This window comes from Sylvia atricapilla, chromosome 1 (assembly GCF_009819655.1).
Source record: "Sylvia atricapilla isolate bSylAtr1 chromosome 1, bSylAtr1.pri, whole genome shotgun sequence".
NCBI classification, from domain to species: Eukaryota; Metazoa; Chordata; class Aves; order Passeriformes; family Sylviidae; genus Sylvia; species Sylvia atricapilla.
In genome coordinates, this window is record NC_089140.1 from 66473727 (window position 1) to 66497859 (window position 24133).

At 39.9% G+C, this 24133-nt stretch overlaps 1 protein-coding gene across 1 annotated transcript; it reads left to right on the forward strand.

Annotated features, from left to right (window-relative positions):
• The first annotated feature begins 418 nt into the window (after positions 1 to 418).
• On the forward strand, positions 419 to 23563 carry TXNDC5 (thioredoxin domain containing 5). Its single transcript, XM_066324975.1, has 10 exons — positions 419 to 639; positions 5090 to 5239; positions 7920 to 8025; positions 9292 to 9388; positions 11690 to 11805; positions 13937 to 14023; positions 16898 to 17038; positions 19831 to 19913; positions 22729 to 22858; positions 23420 to 23563. The coding sequence occupies exons 1-10, from the start codon at positions 428 to 430 to the stop codon at positions 23540 to 23542; spliced, it is 1245 nt and encodes a 414-aa protein (XP_066181072.1). The 5' UTR covers positions 419 to 427; the 3' UTR covers positions 23543 to 23563.
• Positions 23564 to 24133: the final 570 nt, after the last annotated feature.

A 24133-nucleotide genomic window follows, 5' to 3' on the forward strand; every position in this document is an offset into this window, starting at 1 on the left:
AAAATAAAAAAAAATAAAAATATAAAATAAAAATTAAAATAAAAAATAAAAAAATAAAATAAAAAAAATAAAATAAAAAATAAAAAATAAAAATAAAAATATAAAATAAAAAAATAAAATAAAAAATAAATATAAAAATATAGTACAAATATAAATACAGATACAAATAAAAATATAAATACAATATCCAGAATTATTTTAAGTTTTAACATGGACGTATAGGGCAGTTTAATTCACATGCACCATAAAACCCAGATGTGGCGTGCGGCACCCACAGCCCGCTGGCCGGGCGGTGCGCTGTGTCAGGGAGGAGTGTCGGCGCGGGGGTGACCGGGGCGGGCGGCAGGCGGGGCGGGGGCCGCGGGCGGGGCGGGGCGGAGGCGGCAGCGGCCGCCCGGGGCTGTGCCCGCTTCTCTCCGGCGCTGCCATGGCTCCGCTCCGCTCCGGCCCGGCGTGGTGGCGCGTCCTGTCCCTGGCCGTGCTCGGCCCCGTGCTCTGCGGCCGCCCGGCGCGGGCTGAGCCGGAGCCGGGGCCGGGCCCGGCGGCGGAGGACCCGCACGGGCGGCACCTCTACAGCGCCGAGATGCTGCGGCACGGCGCCGCCGCCGCCCCCCACTTCGTCATGTTCTTCGCCCCGTGGTGGGTACCCGAGCGCGGCGCGGCCCGCGCCCTCCGCCCGCCTCTTCCCCGCTGACGTGGCGGCGGGAGGCGGCGGGGCCGGGCCGCGGGGAGGCCGCGGGGTCGCGCTGCCCCGAGCCCCGCGGCGGGGCCGGAGCGGGGGGACTGGCGGGGAAGGGCAGCCCGGGAGCCGGGGTGGGCCGGGACGGGCAGCGGGAGCCCCGCGTGTGCCCGGGCCGGGCCTCGGCGGCCGCCCCCGCCGCGGAGCCGCGGGCTCGGTTGGGTTGGAAAAGACCTCTGAGATCATCAGGTCCGACCTATCGGCGCCCGCAGCCGCTCCGGGCTGGGGCTGCGGGGCGAGTCGCTCCTCGAAGAGACCCAGAGCGGCTGCGGCTGGCCGCCGTCACTTACTTACCCTGTGCCTCCTCCCCAGCCCAAGATCGCAGATGCCTTCATTGCAGAATCTGTGTTTTCTTTGCAATCACGAAATCTAAGGGTGAATTTGCTGTGTTAACTACCTTGCCGTGTCCCTGAGGACACGGGTATCCGTAGGAGAGCTGGAGAGTTCTTATGTTTACAAGTGACCCACCGGGCTTTCATCCTGGACTGGTACTTTTGGCATAAGAGTGGTTAAGACGAATGAGTGCTTTACTGGATATTCCTAGTCAAGAGGACAGTACTTCTCATCTCTGGGTCTTTCTCGTGGTTGTTCACATTCTTCTCTTTACCTCTTCCCCTGCCCTTTTTTATTGTACTGATATCCAGTAGATATTATTGGGAGTTCAATTGTTAGGATTGTTAGGTTTCTTTTTTCCTTTTTGATTTCCTCTCAAGTTTTCTTTAAATAAAATAAAGTTAAGGGAACAATGTGGAAAAGTTATGTTTTGATCCAAAGTTATCCATTGCTACTTGGTGCCATTTAGGCATATGAGAGACTTTGAAGTCCATAGCAGGAAAGCGTTTCCTTTGAAAACTTTTTTTTGGTTATTAACATTGACTTATTTATGCCATGTGAAAATGTTAAGTGAAAGCTTGAAAGAGCAGATGCCTTTGTTCTCTGAAGATCACAAAAGTGGAGAACGCCTGACTTGCTGGTGAAGGACTTTTGCCTGAGAGTGCAGTTGGGCCTACGAAATGCCTGTGCAGAGCAGGAGTGCTTGTGTTCTCTTCTGTACTCAGGTGATGATATCTGTGTCTGTCCACACTTTGATTGGTTCACACCCATCCCTAAAACCAGATGAGCTTTCTCTTATCCCAAGACACTGGTTGTAGGAGACCCTCTGCCAAAAGGGCTGTTGCAGGATCCAGTATATGCTGCACATCCTCAGTACAGATCAAAAAGAGAGCACCGGCCATGAAGACTTGGATCACACTGTGCCCTTGGGAGGGCTGAGGATTTCTGCCCAACTTAAGTGTGAGGGAGCTGTTTTTTACCAGACTTGTCGCAGCTTCTCTGGATGTTCTCCTCATCCTTAGCAAATCTCCTCCAGATCTCTGGTTCTTGGCTTCAGGGCCCTTACTGAGTCTGGATGTCTGGCTCCTGACAGGCAGCAACAGGGCCAGGTTTCAGGTCCAAGGGAAGAGCAGCACAAAGGGAACATCCAAGTGCCCGAGAGAGGTGCTTATACACACCAGTAGTTTTATTGTTGGGGGGGCAGCCTGATAGTCCTGGAATCTGTATCAGAGCCTCTTGCCCTGTTCCAAGGTGATGTGCTAATCTTCTAACACTTCCCCCACAGGCTGTTGTCTGTAGTTCCAAGGCAAAGAGCAAGCAGCCCAAGGTTCAGCTGGGATTGTCTTTCAGATTTATGTGGGTGCTGCTAATGTTGCATCATCAATGCTACCAGTAAGAGCTGGATTAGAGCCAACACCACCCTTCTCTCCCAGATTCTTGAAACAAATGTTGCTGAGGGCCTCACTCAGAAACAGTGGTGATGCACAGGAGGTCCTACATTTGTTTCAAAGATGGCAGGATGCTCCAAGAAGAGAGCATTCCGAGTAATTTGCCATCAGATATCCTAAGGTTTTTGTTCAGAAGGCTGTCCCACTTGGGGACAGAACAGGTTACTATCTTGGTGGCACAAAGTATTCTTAAGTTATTTGCCATGCCAGCTGCATTTCTACAGAGGAGTGAGATTCCCTTGGCTCCTTAGCAGGAAGGAATCTCAACTGAGTAGTTTCCCTCCATTATTTTGACTCTTATGGATCTTTTCAGCATATGTTTATTGGTAAACCTGACAAGTCCACTGAGCTGCGGCAGAATTGATCACCAGTTTGTTGTTGTTGAATCAAACTCTGTTGACTGGATTTTCCTTCAGTTGAGTTCTTCTGTGCAGAGCAAGACTGGTCCTGGGCTGCTTATACCCTTGGCCATGTCTGTGTTTTTAACTGGATAAGGATTTGAGCTCTATCTTGCTGTGGAGCTGCCCTTGCTGGCTGCAGAGCTCAAGCTCTAGTAGTGGCCCCCAGAAATGTCTGTGTTAGTCTCTTTTGGATCTTCATTTGTGCTTGTTGACGGAGGTTGTAGATTCTTAAAACTTTCTAGCCCATGTAGGGATATAGGAGCAGAACTCATCATTGGCACCCAGGTCTCCACTGTCCCCAGCAGCTCCTCCAGCTCCACTAATGTGTTGTAAAGTTGCACCAGTGAAGGACTGTGTTGGTGCATGGGGCTGAGGGAGGCGTGTGATATTGCACGTTCTTGCTCTTTGATTTTGCCTTCCTTGGTTTCATATATATTTCTTTGGAAACGTCAGAAAAAGCGTTTGCCATGTATTTCCTTCTATATAATATTGTTGCTTCTCTTTCCAAACCAGGAATGACTAACTAGTCAATTACTGATTCAGATAGGAATACGTTTCCTGTTTTATTCTGTTTCAGCCTCTAAAATCTAAAGAAGGAAGGGAATGGGTGTGTGTATAGCAGACATCACAGTGTTAAATAGGGACAAGGCAGCTCTGTTGTGCTTTAAAAACAGAAGTTAATTAATTGGGATTCTCTTACCTAGTTTTCCATGCTCTGTTCTCTTAACACCAGCCAGTATTCATTTGGTGTTTTGAATCACTGCATCAGCTAGGGGCAGGGAGCAGGGTATCTAAAATACTTCTCTTAATTCAAGCTTTGTGAAGGAGTTGACTATGGAGGGACTTCAGTCAGAAGTTAAATATTTAAGGAATATAATAACACATTGTATCCCTTCACCAGGACAATTCAGAATAAGATCATACATGAGGTTGCATTCAGCCACGTCATGGGAGTGTGTGTGATCCTCTGTGCCTAACTGTTACAGGACCTTATTAAAATCAGAAAAAATTCTTTATCTTAAAGATTCTTTATCTTAAAGATAATTCTTTATCTTTTAAACCTTAAATCTCAAGGTTTTTTGATTTTTTTTTTCCTCTTAATGATCTCAGGATCCCTAGAAAGGTGTGGATCTGTGCAACTTTTTCTAGAAGTGTACTCAAAATCATTTGTGTGAGTGAAACTATTTTAAGTCAGAGCAAAGTTCTCCAACATCCTAATGGTGGTGTAATTGTTACTTACTAAGTAGATGCTGTAGGCGATGGTAAAGCAATAACTGCTTTCATACTGTCAGTCTGAGAATGTTTTCTGTTATTCCAACTTCATATTTTTTAGATGTCTTGGAGGGTTGGCAAAAGCAGCCATTAAAAACAAATGAAAATCCATTCCTTAAAACTTCCTATCATGCTTTGAGGAATAGAGTATTGCTATAATGACTTGAAAGACTAGAAAAGCAGTGAGAAGAATAAAAGCTATTTTTTGCTTCTAGGGAGGTGCTGTTGTGGGAACTCTATGAGGCCAGTTTTCTGTGTGTATGCAGATTTAAAAATTTGATGTGTCCTGCTGGGACAGAGCATAGGGATGGGAGGATTTTCACAGAATATGTTGAGTTGTAAGGGACCCACAAGGGTCATCAAAATTTTGGGAAACCGTATTGTGAAATCACTTGTGATGTTTCTTGACTTGTGTATTACGTTTCATCTGGAGCATAGAAGTGCAAGTGGCATTACAAAGAGGCTAGAAACGATTATCTTCTTATCTACTGTTTAAAATAGGGAATTTTGAAATATTAGAATGTAAAGAGGCTGGGCAATCTTGCAGGATTTTTCTAGAAAGCTGGAAGACTGACAGTGCCTTGATTAATAGCCTTACTAAGTTCAGGGGGTATTCATAGGGTTTGTACTGTAAAAGGAGAGAAGCAAGAGGTTCTCAAATCTTGATTTTTACATGAGATGTGTTTGCAGCATGCTGCACTTCTTAATAACATTTGCTTTTGCTTGGTATAATAGTGCTTGAGTATGGAAGATCTATGATGTAACTGATTTAACTTTTGATTTAAAAATTTGTTTAAATTTATGAAAATCACCATTCTGCATATGACTTTTCCATGGGCTCGTTCCTCTCTAAGTGTGAGCAGCTATTAAACAGTATGTTGTTCCTTCTGTCACAGGTGTGGACACTGTCAGCGCCTCCAGCCAACTTGGAATGAGTTGGGAGATAAATACAACAACATGGAAAACCCACAGGTCTACGTTGTTAAAGTGGATTGCACTGTAGATATTCCACTGTGCTCTGAATTTGGCGTGCGAGGATATCCTACGTAAGTATAGAAAGAAGTCTGCTCCTATTTTTCTGCTTTAGTTTTCCATGATCCTCTGCCAATTTCTTGAAGCTAATTTCTAAGCTGTATTTTTGCTGGGTTTCTTTGCAGCCCTTTGGACCTGCTATATTCATTTTAAGCCTTTTCACCACATTGCCAAGTATCATGTGATACATAGTACTCTTATGAATTTTTTTTTTTTTTGTTTCAAGAAGCTGTTTTATGTCTTGGAAGTGGCTGTGTTTAACTGAAGTCCAGAATCTTCCTGTTCTTTTGTCTGGGAATACCTCTTTCTGAAGCAGCAGTACATTGTGCAGCTGTGCTATGCATGACAGAGCTGGTTTCTACTAACAGTACTTTTAAGTTTAACTTGCCACAAGTTTGACTTGCAGGTTTCTTAATTGCATTCATCTCTTAGGTTTTTAGTGAACTTAGTGCTCATAAAGCAATAAATTAATAGTATCACTTAGCACAGCGGTGGTGATATTATGTGGGCGTTTTTCTAGCTAAATTTGCTTGTATTGATCTATTATATGAGCATTTTAAGGTTGCTGTGTTTATGCTGTTATCAAGGATGTATGTCTTACTACCTCAGCTTTGGTAGGCAGAACATGGTCTGGAGTATCTATGAGAGGTCAGTGCTTTTGGGTTAGATACGTGTTTCCTTTTAAACTGTCAGAAAAGGAGCAAAAGGATTTGTTTTTCATTCATGTCTTCTTTGAAGCTTCTTGCAAATATGGATAGGATCCTTTAAACTGCTTTATTAATTACTCATCTTAGTGGGGATAAGTGAAGATTGTAATCATCTGTAGCACTTCCACAGCCTGTACTTTTCAGTTTCCTTCCCTTTGCTCACTTTGTCTGCTGTTTTTGCCAAGCCCTGAACTTTTCATTTGCTCCTGGCTGCACCCACTTGGACGCGGATGAGTGCGACTGAGTAGAAGTTGAGAGTTATAAATAGCACAGTCCTTGTTGAGATAGGAGTTGTCCTTAAGGGCACTGTGTGTCTTGCTTCCACTACAAATGCCAAGAAAGGATGAATCTTACAGTTCTGCTTTCATATCTCCAGAAGTGAGCATTGGTTGTCGTTGCATATTTGCATAGATGATATTGTTGTGCTGTTCCTCTTAAAAATAGTGGCAGAGATTTTGAACAGGAAAGAAAAAATCAATGGATGTGTAATTGCTGGAGGGTTTTTTCCCCTCATTCCTCTTTAGGGTCATTGAATATGTAGGAATAGTTAGTGCTTGCTTTTATCTGTTTGAAGAGTTAGAAATAATAAGACAGCCATTTGCTAGGTATAGAAATGTAGTGATGAAGGGGAATTCATGGTATCAGCGCTCTTCCCATCTGAGTCAGTTTTGAGCTAGCTTGTCTCTAAAAACCTCCAGCAAGGGAAATTTCACAGCTTCCTCAGGCAGAGGTATTGTCACAAGTCCAGGATGTGCTGATCCCTACACTGCTTTTCCAAACACCTGTTAAAGGAAAGGCTGCATCCCCTCAGAGAAAAAGTCGCTGAGCAGGTCTCTGTGCTTCATATCACAATTGTCTCAGGATTATTTGGTGCTGCAAAATAAATACTCTCTCAACTGAACTAGAGAAAGCTTACCCTTCTTTGCAGAAAATAAAGATGCAGCCAGCTTTTTTTATGATGTTACCTGAATTTGTTCTGTTACTTTTCAAAAGTATTGCCAGGAGGTGTGTTTTAGATGTTCTTCTTTTTCATTTCTGTTGCTTCCTTATTATTCTGACTTTCTATCATCACAAGGAACGTTCAAGAATACCTTGAACAGAAACGACTGTGGGAGCTCCTATCTCTTTTGAATGTATTTGCATTATGTGGTTTCTCAACACTTTCATATGTTCATTTCTTCCAACTGTGGAGCAAGAAGAGAGAGAAAAACATTTCAAGAAACTAAAGAAGCGGTGCGAAATGACAGCTTGGCAAGGCTGAGGGCTAGGTGACATTAGTAATTGAGTCTCTAATTTACTTTAAAAAATAAGACTAGGTCAGAATTCAGTATCACACCTTTGTTAAACACACTTCCAGTTTTAACTTAAGATTTAGTAGTAGAAGCTTTACACTATCTATGGAAATGTTTTGATAGTGATTATTGAACTTTACAACTGTGAAGTCTGGATGCCTACAAGCAGTCAGTTATCTCCATGTCTTGTTGTCTCAGTGTGTTTTTAATCAGTTTAATACCACATGAAATGCCTTAAATTACAACAGCAGTCAGGGAACAAAAGGTGAGAAAGAAATTCCTGGGAAAATAAGCACTAGATATTTTTCCTTTGGTGATGGAGAGAGGTGGACGAAACAAAATTGATGCTCTTTGACAAACTGAAATAGGACTCGTAGAGCTGAATGCTGCAACTTTTAAATTTCTACTTCTTACTGATCCCAGTAATATTACTCTATGCTGATTTTTAACTTGGCATATTTTTTTTTTCTTTTTAAAATCTCCTTAAAGCTTACATGGGAATGAAGAAGGGTCTTAAGTTCTAGCCATGACAGTTCACTCTGAAAGGGGTGCCTGATGCTGATGTTAATAGTCAAGAGATCTGTTACTGCAGCCTGAGCTGTGTTGCCATGGATTAGCAAAGCACATTATCTTTCTGAGAATGTTTCCTGTGTGAAAATTTTTGCCTCACTCTTCTCTACATTTTGACCCTTTAGGCTAAAGTTTTTTAAACCAGGACAAGAACCTCTGAAATACCAAGGCCCTAGGGACTTCCAGGCACTGGAAAACTGGATGTTGGAGAAATTAAATGAGGAACCATCTGTAAGTGAAAGGGAAATATTCTTTTCTGCAGGCCTACTTATCTATCATTTCTTTAAGATAGATTTCAGTTTTCAGGAGGAAATCTGCTCCTGAGAATAAAAGGTTGCAGTATCAATCTGAAACAGCTTACATGTAAGTCAGAGTAGTAATTAAAAGTGTCATCCTGTGACCTGCTCTCTGTTTCCTGCTTTTAAAATTACAGTACACAGTGCAGTTTTAATGCTTATACATTTGACATTTTAAGGTACAGTCCTTGCTGTCAATTCATTTGACACCTGTAGGCCATAATGTTTCTAGAGTAAGAAAAGCAATTTAGCTCTAATACATTATAAATGGCATTTGTATTGGGCTTAATTACCTCTTAAAACATGGATGCCATCTTTAGCTGAGTTACTTTCTGATAATATTTTGGCCTAAAGAAAAGGTTTAAAATGATCAGTTAAGTCAGATAAGCTAATACCATCACTAGGAAAATCCTTAAGTTTAGGGGTATCATTCACATACAGGAGCCAAGCCTTACCTAAAATTTAATTTCTGATTGCTGTTTCTAGTAAAGAGAAAGCTTTAGTGATTGCTAAACTACAGTTAGAATGTGATTACATTTTAACAAACATGGCATTTTTTAATAATGGAACATTAAATGCTAAATTATTTTAAGAAATACATTTTGAGGTTCCTTAAAAATTCTCTTCAGCTCTAGGGTTAGAGTGTAGAAAGCATTCACTTGCTTTTGCTGAAATGCTCATTAATTTCTTACAAGTTATATATATTGAGTGTTTGCTCTATTTCCGTTGTTGCTGTCTTCATGGAGCCATTAGGTAGATAGCATTCCCTCTGATACTAGGGGAGCAGAAAATAGCTTTTGCTCTATTTTTAAGTAGCCCAGAGGCCACTGAAATGGGTGTGATGGCAGTTGTGGCTGATGTGTGATGCTCTGTTATATAATTTAAGTGTGTTAATATATGGTGATCCAGTGAATGCTACAGCAGTTACTGTGCCCTGTGTACTACAGCACAGTGAAAGACTGGTATTCCACAGACTCTGGTAACTCTCTTTTATGTGTCAGTCCTTTTCACCTTTTGCTTTTAAGCAGTTGATTTTTAGGAAACTTTAGGTATCTAAGTCAAGCTAAATAGGGACATTGCTTTAGGAATTTTAAATTTCAGAATCTATGGCACTATCACAGAATGGTGTGATACAGGAAACAAATGCTATGTATTTGCTGTAGAAGAGAAATAAAAGTGGTTTTTTTTTTCTCATGAATAGGGCCCAGAATCTGATGTGGAACCACCAAAAGCCCCTGAACCTAAGCAGGGAATGTATGAACTCTCAGCAGACAATTTCAAGATGCACATAGCAGAAGGTAACTGTTTTTTCCAAAGAAGAGAAACTAGGTTACAGAGACATGACTACTGGAAAGTCTGCACCAGAAATGTTAGTTTTCAGGGCGCCTCCTTCCCACTTTTATTTTCTGGTAATACCTAGTGAAAGAGGGTGAAACTGCAAACCATGTAAAAATGCACTGGTTATATTACATGCTGTAGACTATGAGAAAGTTGAAGGACAGCACTCAGAAGTAAAATTATGGCTCCTAACCCCAGGGAAAAGCTAGTTGGGTTGGCTTGCTCAACTAAACTGTCTCTTTTCCTGAGTTGCTTGCTCAATCACAGCCTTGCCACTTTGTGTTTTTGCAAGTCCCATTTCCTCCTTCCCTAGGTGCTGGCTTGTTCTTCCTCCCAGGCTGTTATTCTGGATAAGTATAATCCACCCGCTTCCTCCTTCCAGCCCCCATTGCACTCCAGGTTGGCCCTTTATTTGACATTGTTTAGCTTCCTTCCTCCAGAATTTATTGTGGGCAAAACACTTTGTCTGTTTGGCTACTTTAAAAAATATTTTGTCTGGAAGCTTTAAAATTAATGCCAGGGGAGATACCTAATATGGGAAATTTCACCCCTCACATGATGTTTTTTTTTAGACAATGAGCAAAATCTTAGAATACAGACTTTGGGCTGGCATGACAACAGAGGATCCTACTTTCTCCATCTGTTATCTGAAAAAGAAAGGCTGGATTAAATTATATGTTTGCCCATGTGATATCACCAGGGAGGTCAAACCAGAACTTCTGAAAGTCACCATTAGCTGATTAGAAATATTTTCGTGTGTAAAACAGCATTTTGTGTCGCTAACTTAAATTTTCCCAGCATGTCTGGCTTAATGTGGAATTCAGTCAGAATTCTCAATTAATTTTCCTCTAAGCCATCAGTGATATGCTAAGCATTTGTCAACTTAACTACCTTTTCAGACTGTAAAATTCAGTGCATTGTAAATGTTTTAGTGGTTTTATTATGAATCCATTTGCCTTCATAGAGGAGACGTTCTCATGGTCAAATCTCATGGTTGAACAGGTTTATGATCATATGTAAATCTATTACCCTCTCTTGACTTCAGTTATGAGAAGTTCAGTGCTTAAATTTAACATGAGGCTTAGCAGTTACAGCACCAAGGTTGACTTCTGTTCTTAAATAGCCTTCTGTTACCTTTTTGCTGCTCTGGGACAAAAATAAATTATATTGTTTTCTACTGAGGAGAGTATATCAGAGTCCATGGTAAAGAATATCTGATTTTCACTAGTGTTCTTATTAATTCATGGGAGATAAAATTTTGTGGTTTACTTGACCAACATAGAGCATGTCAATCAGTTTGAAAGTCTTCCACATGCAGATCAGTCAAGTTAGAGAGCACTATTACTGCAGTTTGTTTCCTGGTTATATTGCCTTTCCTCTGACCTTCATTTGTGGACAAGCCTTCAAATTAGAAAAGAATTCAAGTAATACCAGCCCCAAAGCAGTCTTCAAAGGATTATGAATAATTCTGCTAAAAAGAGCTTTCCTCCAGTTGCTGGTGTTTCCTACAAGTTAATTTTTTCCCTTATTTTAATTAAGTTCATTTTTATTTCATTTAACAGAGCCTTGCCTTGATGTGTGCAGCAATTTGAGTTAATTAATCTTAATTGAAAGAAATTGCATATTCTTGTACTTTGCAATCAATAATACACACTTTTAAACTAAACGTTAGTAGGAAATAGCACAGAAGCTCTCCACTGCATAAAATGCCACAAACATCTACTAAAGGTAGAAATTTCTGAGTAGCTGACATGAAAATGCAAAGAGCAGGGCAGAAAAAGAAGACTGGAAAACAGAACAACATTTTTCAGTAATCTATGGGCTTAAGCATTTCTTAGGAAACAGTGTTGCATGAAGCTGAAGTTTAATATTTCAATTTATGCTGTTATCAACATATATTCCTTGGTAGTTCTTTCTACTCTGTAACAGGGCAACTGATTGACAGGGTAGAATTAAACACTAAGGTAAATTAAACACTTAGGTTAAAAATATCAGTTTTAATGCCTCATTTGTTGGCTTGAGATTGTGAAGCTGTTTGGATTTTCAGGAAATTTGGCAACACTGTGGGACTGCATACAGTATTGAAAACCTAATTGCTGAAGTATTTTGTCCTGGCCTTTGATTCACAGTGTTTCCTATCTTTAACTCAGGAAATACCATGATAAATTTGCAGCTTGAGATTAGTTCCTAGGCTTTGATTTCAGCCAAGTTCATTACAAACGAGCTAAATATTTTATTTTTTTATTTTTTTTACTTAAAAGGTAATCACTTCATCAAGTTCTTTGCCCCTTGGTGTGGTCACTGCAAGGCTTTGGCCCCAACCTGGGAACAGCTGGCTCAAGCCTTTGAGCATTCGGAAACTGTCAAGATTGGTAAGGTAGGTGAACCACTCTTAGTCTGAAAATATGGTTTGTTTCAATGTATGTTTTAGCCAAGAATCGTGCCTTTTGTGCTGTGATTTGCAAATAACAATTGTTTTGCTTGTCACCTCTTAAATCCTTTTATTGTCATAGTTTATATTTTGATTTTGAGATGGTCAGTTTTTTTCCTCACACATCCACCGTTAACAGGACCTCCCCCATTTGAAGCAAAGCCTTGTTGCACACAAAGCTCCCTCTCTGCATTTCAGAGAGCTGGTCTGAAATGCAGAGAAAATATTACTCCCTGCATCTTAAGTCTGATAATTAAGATGCAGGGAGTAATATTTTGAGAGTTATTTTTGCATTATTCATTTGTTTTGTCAGAATTTGATAGACTTCAATATTTACTTTGAGTGGGAAAGTGACTTCTAATTTGTTCTTTGCGGCATTGGATTCCTAAGCAAGCTTTTGTTGGTTTTGGTTTTTTCCTCTTTTTCCCCATAAAACTTTTAAAAGGTTTCAGGGGGTCTTACACCTTTAAAATTGATATCTTGTCCTGCTTTACTATTTCCCTTAGGGTTGATAACCAGGTTCTGTGGTGTATTTACCATGGGAGCTTGTTACTTGTACGTGGAGTGACTTCTGTGCAGAGGTATGGAGGTGGTCTGGCAATTGCAGTTCCTGGCTTTATTTGCTGACCCATACCTAAGTCCAGGTGGCTCATGATGGGAATCCCACTGTGTCTGCCAACAGTGGAAATCAGACAGGGCTGGACTTCCATGTCCCTAAACTTTTACAGTGATTCCACTGATGTGAAATACTGCATGGCAGCAGTGTTATCAGTCCTGCAGAAGGACTCTCCCTCTGCTGTCTGCCCTGCCTCTGCCCTCACAGCACCTTCAGCAGTAGCAGGACGGATGAGCTTGACTTTTTTTTTTTGATGCTTTTGAAAATCTGTTAATTCAGGTATGTGGTAGGTGTACAGCACAGGCCAGCAGAGTTGAACTTTAGAGGAGACATACATATATATATATTTATGTATAAGCACAGTTTAACTTCAGAGAAGACACACAAATGTATATGTATTTTTCAGACCTGGTGGATATAAAGTTAGATTCCCTCTGAGAATGAAATGTCAGAAGCTTTTTCTCCTTTGAATCATAATCCTTTCAATTATTCTGTACTTTTTGATATCCTTGTTTGCTGTCTTATGAAATCATTGCTTAAGTATCTTGATGAAGTTACCATTCTCTGGTACCTAGAGAAAAATAAGCAATCAATTTCCAAAATTTCTGTTCTAATCAGTTGTCTGTGGTGTTTGCAGTTCATATTACTGAGAATTGTTATTTAATGCCTCCACTAAGATTTGTCCTGATGCCTAGACAATTTTATATAACTGTATGGCTTGTGAAATATCTCTTGAAGCATGTCTTGGCTAAGATTTTAAGCCTGTAAGTAAACAGGAAACACAACTGTTTCTAAGAAGGTTGAACCATGACCTTTATCTAATCTGGGGGAATAGTGTCTTAACACTGTTTAATTTTTAGAATTTATCTTCAGTGAAAACCTTATAAACTAGTAACTTTACAGACTGGTTTGTGACGTATTAAAATTGAATGTTGCTATGTACTTGGAGCTTCCCTTGGAATACAGATCACTTGCTAGCTGTTGACATGCCTTCTGAAGTCTTTAAAGAGTAGTCTTCTAAAAATGGGTGAGCCAGTATGTCTTCACTATAAAGCTCTCTCACATTAGCATTTTGTGTCTCATTGTCCATGCACTGATTTTTATTAGCTGAGAATATCAAGTACTTTTTAATTGAAATATTTAATTATGTCTTCATTGTTCTTTGTAACTGCTACTACTTCCTTCTAGCCATACCTCCCTCCCCAGTTCCTCCTTAAAAACAAACAAACAAACAAAATAAATCAACAACAAATACACACAAAGCCTCCCAATTATACAACCAAAACACTTGTTAGAAGGCAGACATAATCATTCTCAAGACGGTACTTTGTACTGAGTTTTGCCAAGCCTTGTGATGCTTGTTCTGTATTTTTCTGAGCTTTCAAACAAGGGAGGCTGTGATGCTTGTTGTATGTTTATTTTAGGCACTGAATAGTTTTGGGTTTTATTCCCAAAATGTAGGTCGACTGTACCCAGCATTATGAAGTCTGCTCTGAAACCCAAGTTCGTGGTTATCCCACACTCCTCTGGTTTAGGAATGGTGAAAAGGTGAGTCTGCAAGTTCAGCAAATGATCACACTATTTTTCTCTGAATAATATTTGGACTATGCTTACATTCTGGAAAAACAAATCAAGTGGACATATACAAAAGTCCGCTTGTGAGAGGAAAAGGTGTCCGAGGTTCATTTGGGTACTAGAAGAGGTAGACTTTGTCCACAGATAAAATTTAAAGGCTTTTGTTCTCTGTGTTTTGCAAACAACTGATGTAATGTTCATAAAACTGTAAGCAATATATCCAGTTATGGTGCTGTGTGATAGAATTCTGGGTTTACTTTATATTAGTAAATTATTAGTACTGTACTAATATTATATATTAGTGTTAGTATAGTACTAATATAATTTAGTATACTAATAAATATATATTAGTATATATAGTATTAGTATCCTAATACTATGTATTAGTATTTTACTTCATATGGAACACAAAAGCACAACTGAAATAGAAATAATAATGAAGTATGTAATTTTCACAGTGTGTATCAGAAGATTCTTACCTCTAAGTGATGCCTATCTACTGAGTGATGTCTAGAGATGGAAATTTTCCTTCTTATGTAAACCTGAACATTTCACATGACACTGCGAGTGAGAATCTTGTGGGCCCAATTGGCATTTTTCCCTACAGCAATTCAGAGAAAAAATATTCTGAAATTACAGGGAGATAAAATATTTATAAATACCACATGCATGAACAGCAGTAAATAAACATATTATAAATTGTAGTGTTATTTATAATATATTTCACAGTTTCAAGATTAGTTAAATATATTCAATGGATATTAAAGACAGGCCTGCAAGAGAACCCAGGCCTACACTTCTAGCTGTTGCCTGCTAAGTTCTGGGCAGGGGGGAAGGAGGAGGGGATTTTCTCCCATTCATCTTGCTTTCCTTTCCGAACATTTACAGTATCAACAACTTTAAGTTTTGCTGCTTGAAACAGTTTAGTGCCCATTTTCTGCCACTCTAAAGAGAAACTGGCCAAAAGCAAATACCAGTGCATATATGAGGTTTGGTATTAGCATCCCTATAAGATCAGACACTAGGGAATTTAAATGAAGCAGACCCCTGCGTTTTTGAATCCCAGCCAGATTCACATTAGTGTGCAGCTGTTGTGTGACCTCTCAAGGCACATGACAGCAGCACAACTGGAAGCTGAGGGAGTGCTCAAATCAAGCTTGGTGGCATGTCCAAGGCTAGAGGTTTTCAGCTAATTAATCTTTAGTTTAAATGTAGTAATTGAAGTTTGAGTTCCTTGGAGTTATTTGAATCAAGAGTACAGTGAAAGAAAAAAAAAATCACCGCTGTTGTATTTGGTAAAGGTGATCCTCAGCCATTAATCTGAGCAATGTATTTCAGTTGACATCAAACTGTCTTTCCCCACTGGCAGTGTGACATTCCCTGGTGAAATACTGTCACCAAATCACATGTTCCTCCATGGGCTGATAGAACATATTTGAAAAAGCACAGAACAACCTCAGCAATTTTCCAATAATCAGTCCCAGGAATACCTGAAACTCTCTCTGGCAGCTATGATACTGATCAGTAAGGAGAACTGATTCAGTCATCCAGCCTTGTCTGTAATCCCTTCATCCCCTTTGCCATGGCATAAGTCTGGCATCACACCACTGCTGTTGGTGAGGTGCAGCAGATACCCTGGGAGGAGCCCTGACCCTACCCTGCTGACATGGGTACAAACAAACAGGTACAGGCTTGTTGCTCCTTAGGGATTAACACTCAGTGCCAGGAAAGGGGCAGTAGTTACAGGAAACATTATCAATTACAAAAGAAGGAAAATGTGTAGAAAGAGTTCCAGTGATAAAGGAAAGTTGAAGAGATGTCTGTTCTTCCTTCTCATGTATGGAAGAGTCTGTGTTGTTTCTTTAAGAGTGTTTCTTGTCTGCGAGAGGAGATTAATCTTGCAGCCCACACCACGTGGGATCACGTCTTAAGAATTCTATCCAAAATGGATATGTAATGCCTCAAAGATACGATCTCTCTTCTGAACAGAAAAATTACTACTAATTTTCACAGACTGAGGGCAATTGTGGAAGAGCCAGATTGGAGAGGGCCGACAGTGGATTTGAGAGAAGAAAGAAAGAAGCTGCCCACAAGTGCTCTGATTTCTTGTTCTGACAATCTCTTGATTGTCTTGTTCTCTAGGTTTGGGAAGTACATGAAATATGGGGAAGCATCCAAGGTAAACTGTGGCCTCTCAGAGATCTGGCTGGCTGACTGCCTTATGTGCAGGTTAAACAATAGGATTAGACTTTTGTGAGAGTGGTGCTATTGGAAATGTCTGCTGTGCAGCAGGCTGCTGTTGTCTCTTACTCCCAGGTGAACTTAGGTGCCCAGAGTGCATTGCCTTACTGTTTGGGTTTTCCAAGGATTTTTGGCAAGCGTGTAGGCCAGAGGAATGACTGTGTAGTCCAGAGACGTGCAAGTTAAGGTTTTCAGCCCTGTCAAAGCACTGTGTACAGCTCACGGGGTAACAGAGACCACACCCAAACCACAGTGGGTATTTTATTGTTCCTTGTAGTAGAGTTAGATTCAAAAAAATAAAACTTTGAAGAAGCTGACTAGGGTGAGACCAGGAGGTCACAGTGGCAAAATTTCAAAAATTTGCTTCTACATTTCTAAAATACCTTTCATTTCAAGGAAATTTTAGATTGTTCCCTTTGGGTACTGAAGAATCTGTGGCAAAAGCTGAAGACATGGAGTGAATGGAATGTCATAGAGAAGTTTAAGAACTAGATAATCATATTTATTTATATGCTTACACTTGGCAATCCTATGTTTTGCTAGTAATTATTTCTTTGCTATATTAACTACATATAGAATGTCGCACAAACTATTTGCTAATTGTAGGGTGACCAGTACAAAGGGAAGAGGGATTTTGATTCCTTAAAAGAATACGTGGATTCCCAACTACAGAGCTCTGGGAAAGAGCCACCAGCAGATAAACCTGTTGAAGCCCTACAGCCACCTGCAGAGCCCACCCATGCTGAGGTAAGTGCTCTTGCACTCTGCAGCAATGTAAGGTGTTCAGACTGTTTTAGCAGCCTGTCTGAGTCTTCCATGTGTTTCTCTCTCTCTTTGATAGCTTGACAATTTCTGGATGTAAACTGTACCAAACACTTCCTTGGTTATTTTTTGAGTAATTAATAAGTGAAATCAGACCATAAACCCTGATGAATTAGAGAAGGAAAACAAATCTGATTCCTATTTTATGGTTGCAGTAAGTTATTTAGATGCAGGCATAAATGTGGTCTTTTTGGAACTGCTGGCACCTGGGTCTGTATGACACCGTATTTCACCACTGTAGAGACAAACATTTCTTGCAAGATTATCACTTGAACCCGGCAGGTTGGTGCACACTGCTAAGCCCCTAAAAAAAAGCCAGGGTTCTATACCTAGAAATCTATCTGCAGAAACAATGATGAACAAAGATTATGAAGATCAGTACCAGGTAACGTGCCCTGTAACAAGAAAATTCCTTGGGGTTTGGAGACTTATTTTAATCTTGGTTGTAGAAGCTACAGGCTTATGTTGTGAAGAAGTTGGCAGAAATAACCTTTGCAGAGTTGTAGTTCATGTCATATAGTTTTCTGTCTTTTCTAATCCCTTTGGCATTTCATCTGGCATTTTTCTTGGAGATGAATGAAAAACTGGTGAGGCTGAAAAATCAGGGAGAGATTTCAAACATAATTTTTCATAAAATGTGCAGAACATATTTTCTGCCTGTAAAATAAGGGACAGGGATTTACACTCCCTTGTGATATAGAATGAACTTAAGCAATTAGGCAACAATATTATTAATATAAATACAGTTTCTATGCAGCTTCGTAAAGGAGAGTATTACCTTTCCCAGCTGATTTTTCCAGCAGCATTGCATAAAGTGGCTTGCCAAACATTACAGACTACATACATTTAAAATTCTCATACTCTTCAATTTTTTATTTTTTTAATTGACCTCATATTTGGAAGATCCCAATGAGCTGGTGTTAGTACAATGCCAAAATTAATTAGTTGTCTTTCTATTTTTATAGAAATAACACAAACCACATGTGACACAAATTCCCACTTCTGTGGGACACACAAGGAGGAAAGGATTGTTGGGGGATTTTTTTTTGCCACATAATAGCAGATATAGTGTAGGACTCAATTTGTCCTTACAATTTTTATCTTCAGACCCCTTGACTCTTTGTTTTCATGAATTTTGAAACAAGGGGCCAGCCCCTGTGGCCAGCAAACACTGACTACATTTGCCATCATTTGACCACATTTGGTACCACAGGCAGCAAAAGCAATGAGTTCCTACTCCAAATTTGTGTCCCAATGTCAAGCCCCTATGTGGATTTCCCCATGTCTTATATATCACAAGTACTTGCCAGCCCTTTTACAGAAGCTGTACTTTTACATCCATGAGACCTCTCCACTGCCAGACACGGCTAAAATTCAAAAAATGATCCAGGTGGATTAAGGCAGTGTGACCAGCTGATGCTCAGATTATGTGATTGCATTAGATGTCTTTTTTTTGAGACACAAAGCTAAAATAGAGATATCTGATATTTATTTTTGTAGTTATATAGTTCACATTGCTATTCTGATTGTAATCTACAGATCTTTAAAATTCATTTTACTGTGCAAATCATGGGGAAGTTGTTACTAATCAGGTTTTCAAATTTTGTATCTTAAAATGTATATTATGTTTGGAACATCAGTTTCAGATATCCATTTAGGAAAATCAGAGTAGCAGCACAGTGCTTACTTTTTCCTTAATTCAGTTATTTCTGATTATTTAATAATTAGAAGATATAAAAGAATAATTTTTAATTTCTAAATAATTATTTAGAGGTAATAACACTTCATCTTAATGAAATAGTTCCATGAACTAACAGTGAAATAGTTCCATGAACTAACAGTTACTTACAGAAATATGTAAAGGTACTGGATAATCTGGATTTTCAGATTTTTAGCTTCACAAAACTTACTGGAGTTAAAATAGAATTTATAATACTGTCAGCTGTGATTTTGTTTTTCTTTTGCTTTCATTTGATTTTTGAGCTTTTATAGGCATGAGGTACATTTATTTGTTTATAATCCCTCCCACCCTTAAAGGTCTCATGCAAAAAATGAAGTTTCAGCTCCATGTTCTCATATGAGACTGTAAGCAATGTGCTTTCCTCCCATCATTCCCTTGGTCCTGATATTATCAGGAGTAGAAACTTTTCCTGGCACCCATGCAAGTGTGGTGTTGTGATGTCCTCTTGACAGGCAAATCTGTGTTTCTGGTAAGTTTTTTCTGTGCATGCAATGCAGGGGAAGAAAAAACAGAGAGAACAGCTCTTGAGTGCCTTGAATACCTCATTAAAATCTCAGATGGTCATTACCTGCTTGAAGCCAGCTCCTCTAAGGGCTGTTCCTTGAAACATAGTGTATTAAAATTAAGGTGGTTTTTTACAATTACTGCAAATTTGGATACAGGCAAATCCTTTGAAAATAGGAAAGCTTTGTTTCTCCAGTTATGGATGAAATTCACTGTAAAATATGCTTTTCTTTGCATCTCTCTAAGGAAGGAAGGTAGCTGAGAAGTAAAAGGCAGGTCTGCTGCTCCTACTCGTGTTTATATTAACTAACAATATTATCTTTTCCAATTTCAGTTTCCCTTTTAGGAAGATAAAAGCTCAATAGGCTGATGCTGTATATACAAAAAGTTTTGACTTTTTTTCTCTTTTTTTATATACAAAAAGTTTTGACTTTTTTTTCTCTGTTTTTTTTTTCTTTTTTTCTGGGGACAGGCTGCAGTGCTCTCTCTCTCTGAAAAAGACTTTGATGCAACCATTGCTAGGGGGATCACATTTATTAAATTCTACGCTCCATGGTAAGAAGTTTCAGCTGCTGCTGTTCAGGATTATTGCTGGTCTAAGCTGTGAGTGCATTAGTTGCTGTAGGCCTTTGAGCTGTAGTACTGTATTTGTTGTCTCCATCTAAACTGTGAATTAGCTGAAGAATGTGTGTGTTGGCAAGAGTTGCAGCAAAAAAAAAAAAAAAAGCTCAGTGTTGTTTAGCTCCCTTAAGCTGCCTCTCTGTGGAAAGGCTGACACAGAAACTTACCCTGTCAGCCTCCAGGTACTGCTGGAGTAACAGGGAGAGAGAAGCTTTCTTTGCAGGTGCAGCATGCTCCTATCCCTGGATTAGGGTAAGATGAGGGGAGTACATCACCATATCTCAGTGCTGAGAAAGGAGAGGATTTTTGGCCTTTAGGGCACTCTCCAGCCTCACTTGGAAGCCTCATTCGAGCACCTGAGTTTCGATACAGACTGTTGAGCTATAGATAATTAATTGTCTGTTATTCTTCAAATAACTGTCAGAAAACTAATTTGCACAAGTGACAATTTTAAGATATTCTTAAGAGTGTGTGTTCATGTAGTATGTTCTTAGAGGGACCCAAAGTAGAAGTGCCCAGTGCAGATGGTGTAGGTGTAGCTACCCAATGGAAGGCACTGGAGGGGGAAATGAATGTAATGTCTGGCATCTGCCATTCCTGCTATATCCAGCAGAGCCTGGGACCCCAGCTGGGTTAAGACCTCAGTATTACAAACTTGTAGAACAGGTATTTTTTTACTCTCTTTTTTTTACCCTCTTTTTTTACCCTCTTATTTTACTATTCTCTTTCTGAGAGAAAAAGAAAGTTTCATGGTTCTCTCTCTAGTTTATAGAATTCATCTTATTTGTGCCTCTTCTGAATGAAATTTGTATGCCATCTTTCTCATCCATTGCTGTTCTTTTAGCCAACAGCAGGAAGCCTAGTATAGGAGGAGAGATTAAAATTAAGCTGTATTTCACTGTGTGAAAGATAACACATCTCTGATTCAATCACTAGCATTCCATTAACACTGTGTATAAAATATAAAAAGATCTTTCATTTGGGTTACAAAAGGCCCCATTACAAAGCAACACAAGCAAATGCAACCCATATTTAGATGTGCTCAGGCATCTCAAAATATTGCAGTTTAACTTTGACAGTAGGCATGAATGTGTTTCTTAACGTAGGCAAGAATTACCTGGGAACATTTCATTTCACTTCAGCTCAATGCTGCAGGCTTTTCCAGTGTTGTCACCCTTTGCTGCTTTAGGACCACTTCTATGCTGTCTTCCATCTGTAGGATCTGCTTTTGGATGTGAGCAAGTGTCTGCCACCACTGGCTTAAGGAATACCGTGCCCATAGCACACACCCCCCTCATCGTTTACTGCTCATCCCTTTATCCCCTCTACTCTGGGAGGGACTTACACTGAGTCTGTGCCTGTGCTGCGTCTGCCCCACCTGCAGAACTGGCTGAGAAATTCAGTTCACACCTGTGCTCAAGAGCAGCTTCCAGTCGATTTCTGAACCCAGGACTCGTTGGCATATTTACTAGTTCTTCACCTGGAGCAACTTTTTCTGGGAGAGTCTGAGATGAAGAAATGCTCCCTTTTTTATTATCTTTTATTAACAATACTATGTCTGCATCTCATGCAATTCCCATGGGATGCTGCAGGATCTCACAGATAGGATCAGTGTTGGATGGCAGGCTGAGAAATAGCAGTTTCAGGATGTAGTGTCACCAATGTGTGCTACCTGGCTGCAATGCTCAGAAAGCCACCATTTAGGAAAATGCTTCCTATATTTATGTAGCTCGTATCCTAGTTTTGGCTCTGAAAGTCAGGCTTGTGACTCCCTGTAGTGCTCTGCATGTAAATGACCATATTCTCTTCCAAGTGGATTAACTTATGTAGGGCTCAGCAAACACAATTATGTTGCTTTCTAGTTCTGCCCTTCAGTTAGTTTTGGATAAATAATAATGTCAATTTGCATCATAAGCACAAGATCATCCTGTTCTAGTAGTTTTTGTGCATGGTCAGAAATGCTTTTATACTGTCACTTTGTATTAACAAGGTGGTTTAAATATACACTGGCTTGCATTAAGAAAACTTCTGCTGAGACATCTTTCATTATTTTTGTAAATGCCCTGATCCAGCCTCAAGGCAGCTATGGGTCTGTTTTAATAACCCAATTAAGGTGCAGCTGAGTTAGAACAGAATGAGCAATGCAGCCTTAAAGTCTAAAGTGCTTTGGGAATTCTTGTTGAAGGCAGTAAGAAGTTCACATTAGGAACTTGGCTAAGCCAAGTTCAAAATATAAACAAAATGAACACTATGCATTGGTCAAGGAGGCCATTAGGAACTGGAAGAAATTTAATAGGGAAATTAAAATCTCATTTAACTAATTAATCTTGGGCTGTGTAGTTTTAGCATAATTGGCATATGCTACCTGAAAATTTAATTCATACTACAGACATTCTGTGTCTTCCTAAAAGCACTTTTGTTTCCAAGAGATTTTTTTTCCAGTTAAATATTCTCTGTGCTTGTCTTTATTTGGCTTCATATTCCTCTGTGGGGCACAATGTTAATGTACCGACATCTAGAATACCATTCTAGGCAAGACTAACAAAGGCCAGTACTTCAGTGCTTAACTTAAATAAAATCACTTGTTTTCTTAGCTCATTTACTGACATAGTAGTGTAAGGGAGTTGGTGGGCCAAATCATTAGGGGATAGGAAAGGCTGCTTGTTAAACTTACAGCAATTGCAGCAAGACAGTAGAGATAAAGTGGAAAAGTGTATCTGCTAAACACATCTCCCTCCTTTGTTTCTAGGTGTGGTCACTGTAAGAACTTGGCTCCAACCTGGGAGAACCTTGCCAAAGAGCAATTTCCAGGTTTGACTGATGTCAAAATAGCGGAAGTGGATTGCACTGTGGAACGTAACGTCTGCAACAGATTTTCTGTAAGTGTGCAAGTTCTCAAATGAAGGGGACAGTACTGTGTACCAGATGTAGGCGGCTCCAGCGTGCAGCCCAACTGGCTGCTGCACTCCAGGTGCCTGCTGACACTACAGCTGTGGTCTCTGTTAGCCAAAGAGAAGCACCTGGTGATACCACTTCTTTCCTGAACTGTTTGGCCAGCCTTGGTCATTCTCATTATTGGATAAAGCTGAAGAAGTCCCGACTTTAGGAAACCTCCCTCTCTGAAAGCACCAGGGCAGACTTGTGGTGCCAAATTCTGTTCCTAGACAAAGAATGTCTTTCAGAGCTGCTAGGCAGACAATTGAAGACAGAGCTGGAGCTGCCTTTCCAAGAGCCTAGAGGAACGTGTATTATCCCATTCTCTTAGTGTTCAAAAATTGCAGGTTGGCATTGAAAGTTCTGCTGTAGGTTTGGTTTCTTTAAATTAAAATGCCTTACTGTTTTAGAGGGGTTTGATGGCTTTTCAGAATCAGGTAAATATGAGTGAGGGATGCAAATTTGAACATTAAGAGCAAGTTTCTTTTCTTGTGTGTCTTTTGAAGGTACGTGGCTATCCTACACTTCTGCTTTTCCGAGGTGGAAAGAAAGTCAGTGAACACAACGGAACGAGAGACCTTGAATCGCTTCATAGTTTTGTCTTGCGTCAGGCAAGGGATGAATTGTAATAAAAGTCTGGATGCTCAGTCCCTGGCTGTCTCTGTACAGTAGCTGAGGGATTTCTATCTTTGCTCATTTTCAAATAGTGTATTTGGGGGGGGTGGGGCTTTTTTTGTTTCTTCATTTCTAGGAAATTGAATGTACTAAACTTCGGTATCTTCCCCTTGTGTGTGTGTTAGAGACATGCCTCTGTGTGTGTGAAGGAAAGCTAACAAGTAGTTACTGTGCAAATCCAGAGTATTTTCAGCATTGGTAGTTGCACTGCATTTCTGCATTCCCGCAATGAAGTGTAAATGGTTTCCTTTGAGACCAAAATATGTTAAGAAAACCAACTGAAAGGCAGCAGTAGAATATTTTTGTCTTCAGGTTAGATCTGGTTAAAAAGTAATCCTTACAAACTGCTTACCATTACTAGAAAGGCGAAAGCTACAGCAGTGTTGAGTCACTTTTGCCTCTAGAATTGTACTTAATCCCTATTTGTCTTAATATAGCTGCTGCAAGGTTGAAAACACACACACCTTTGGAAGATACCAGGCCACCATGAGCTGGTTGTTTCCTGTTAATCCTCTCAGCATGGGAGGTCTAGCCATAATGAAAGT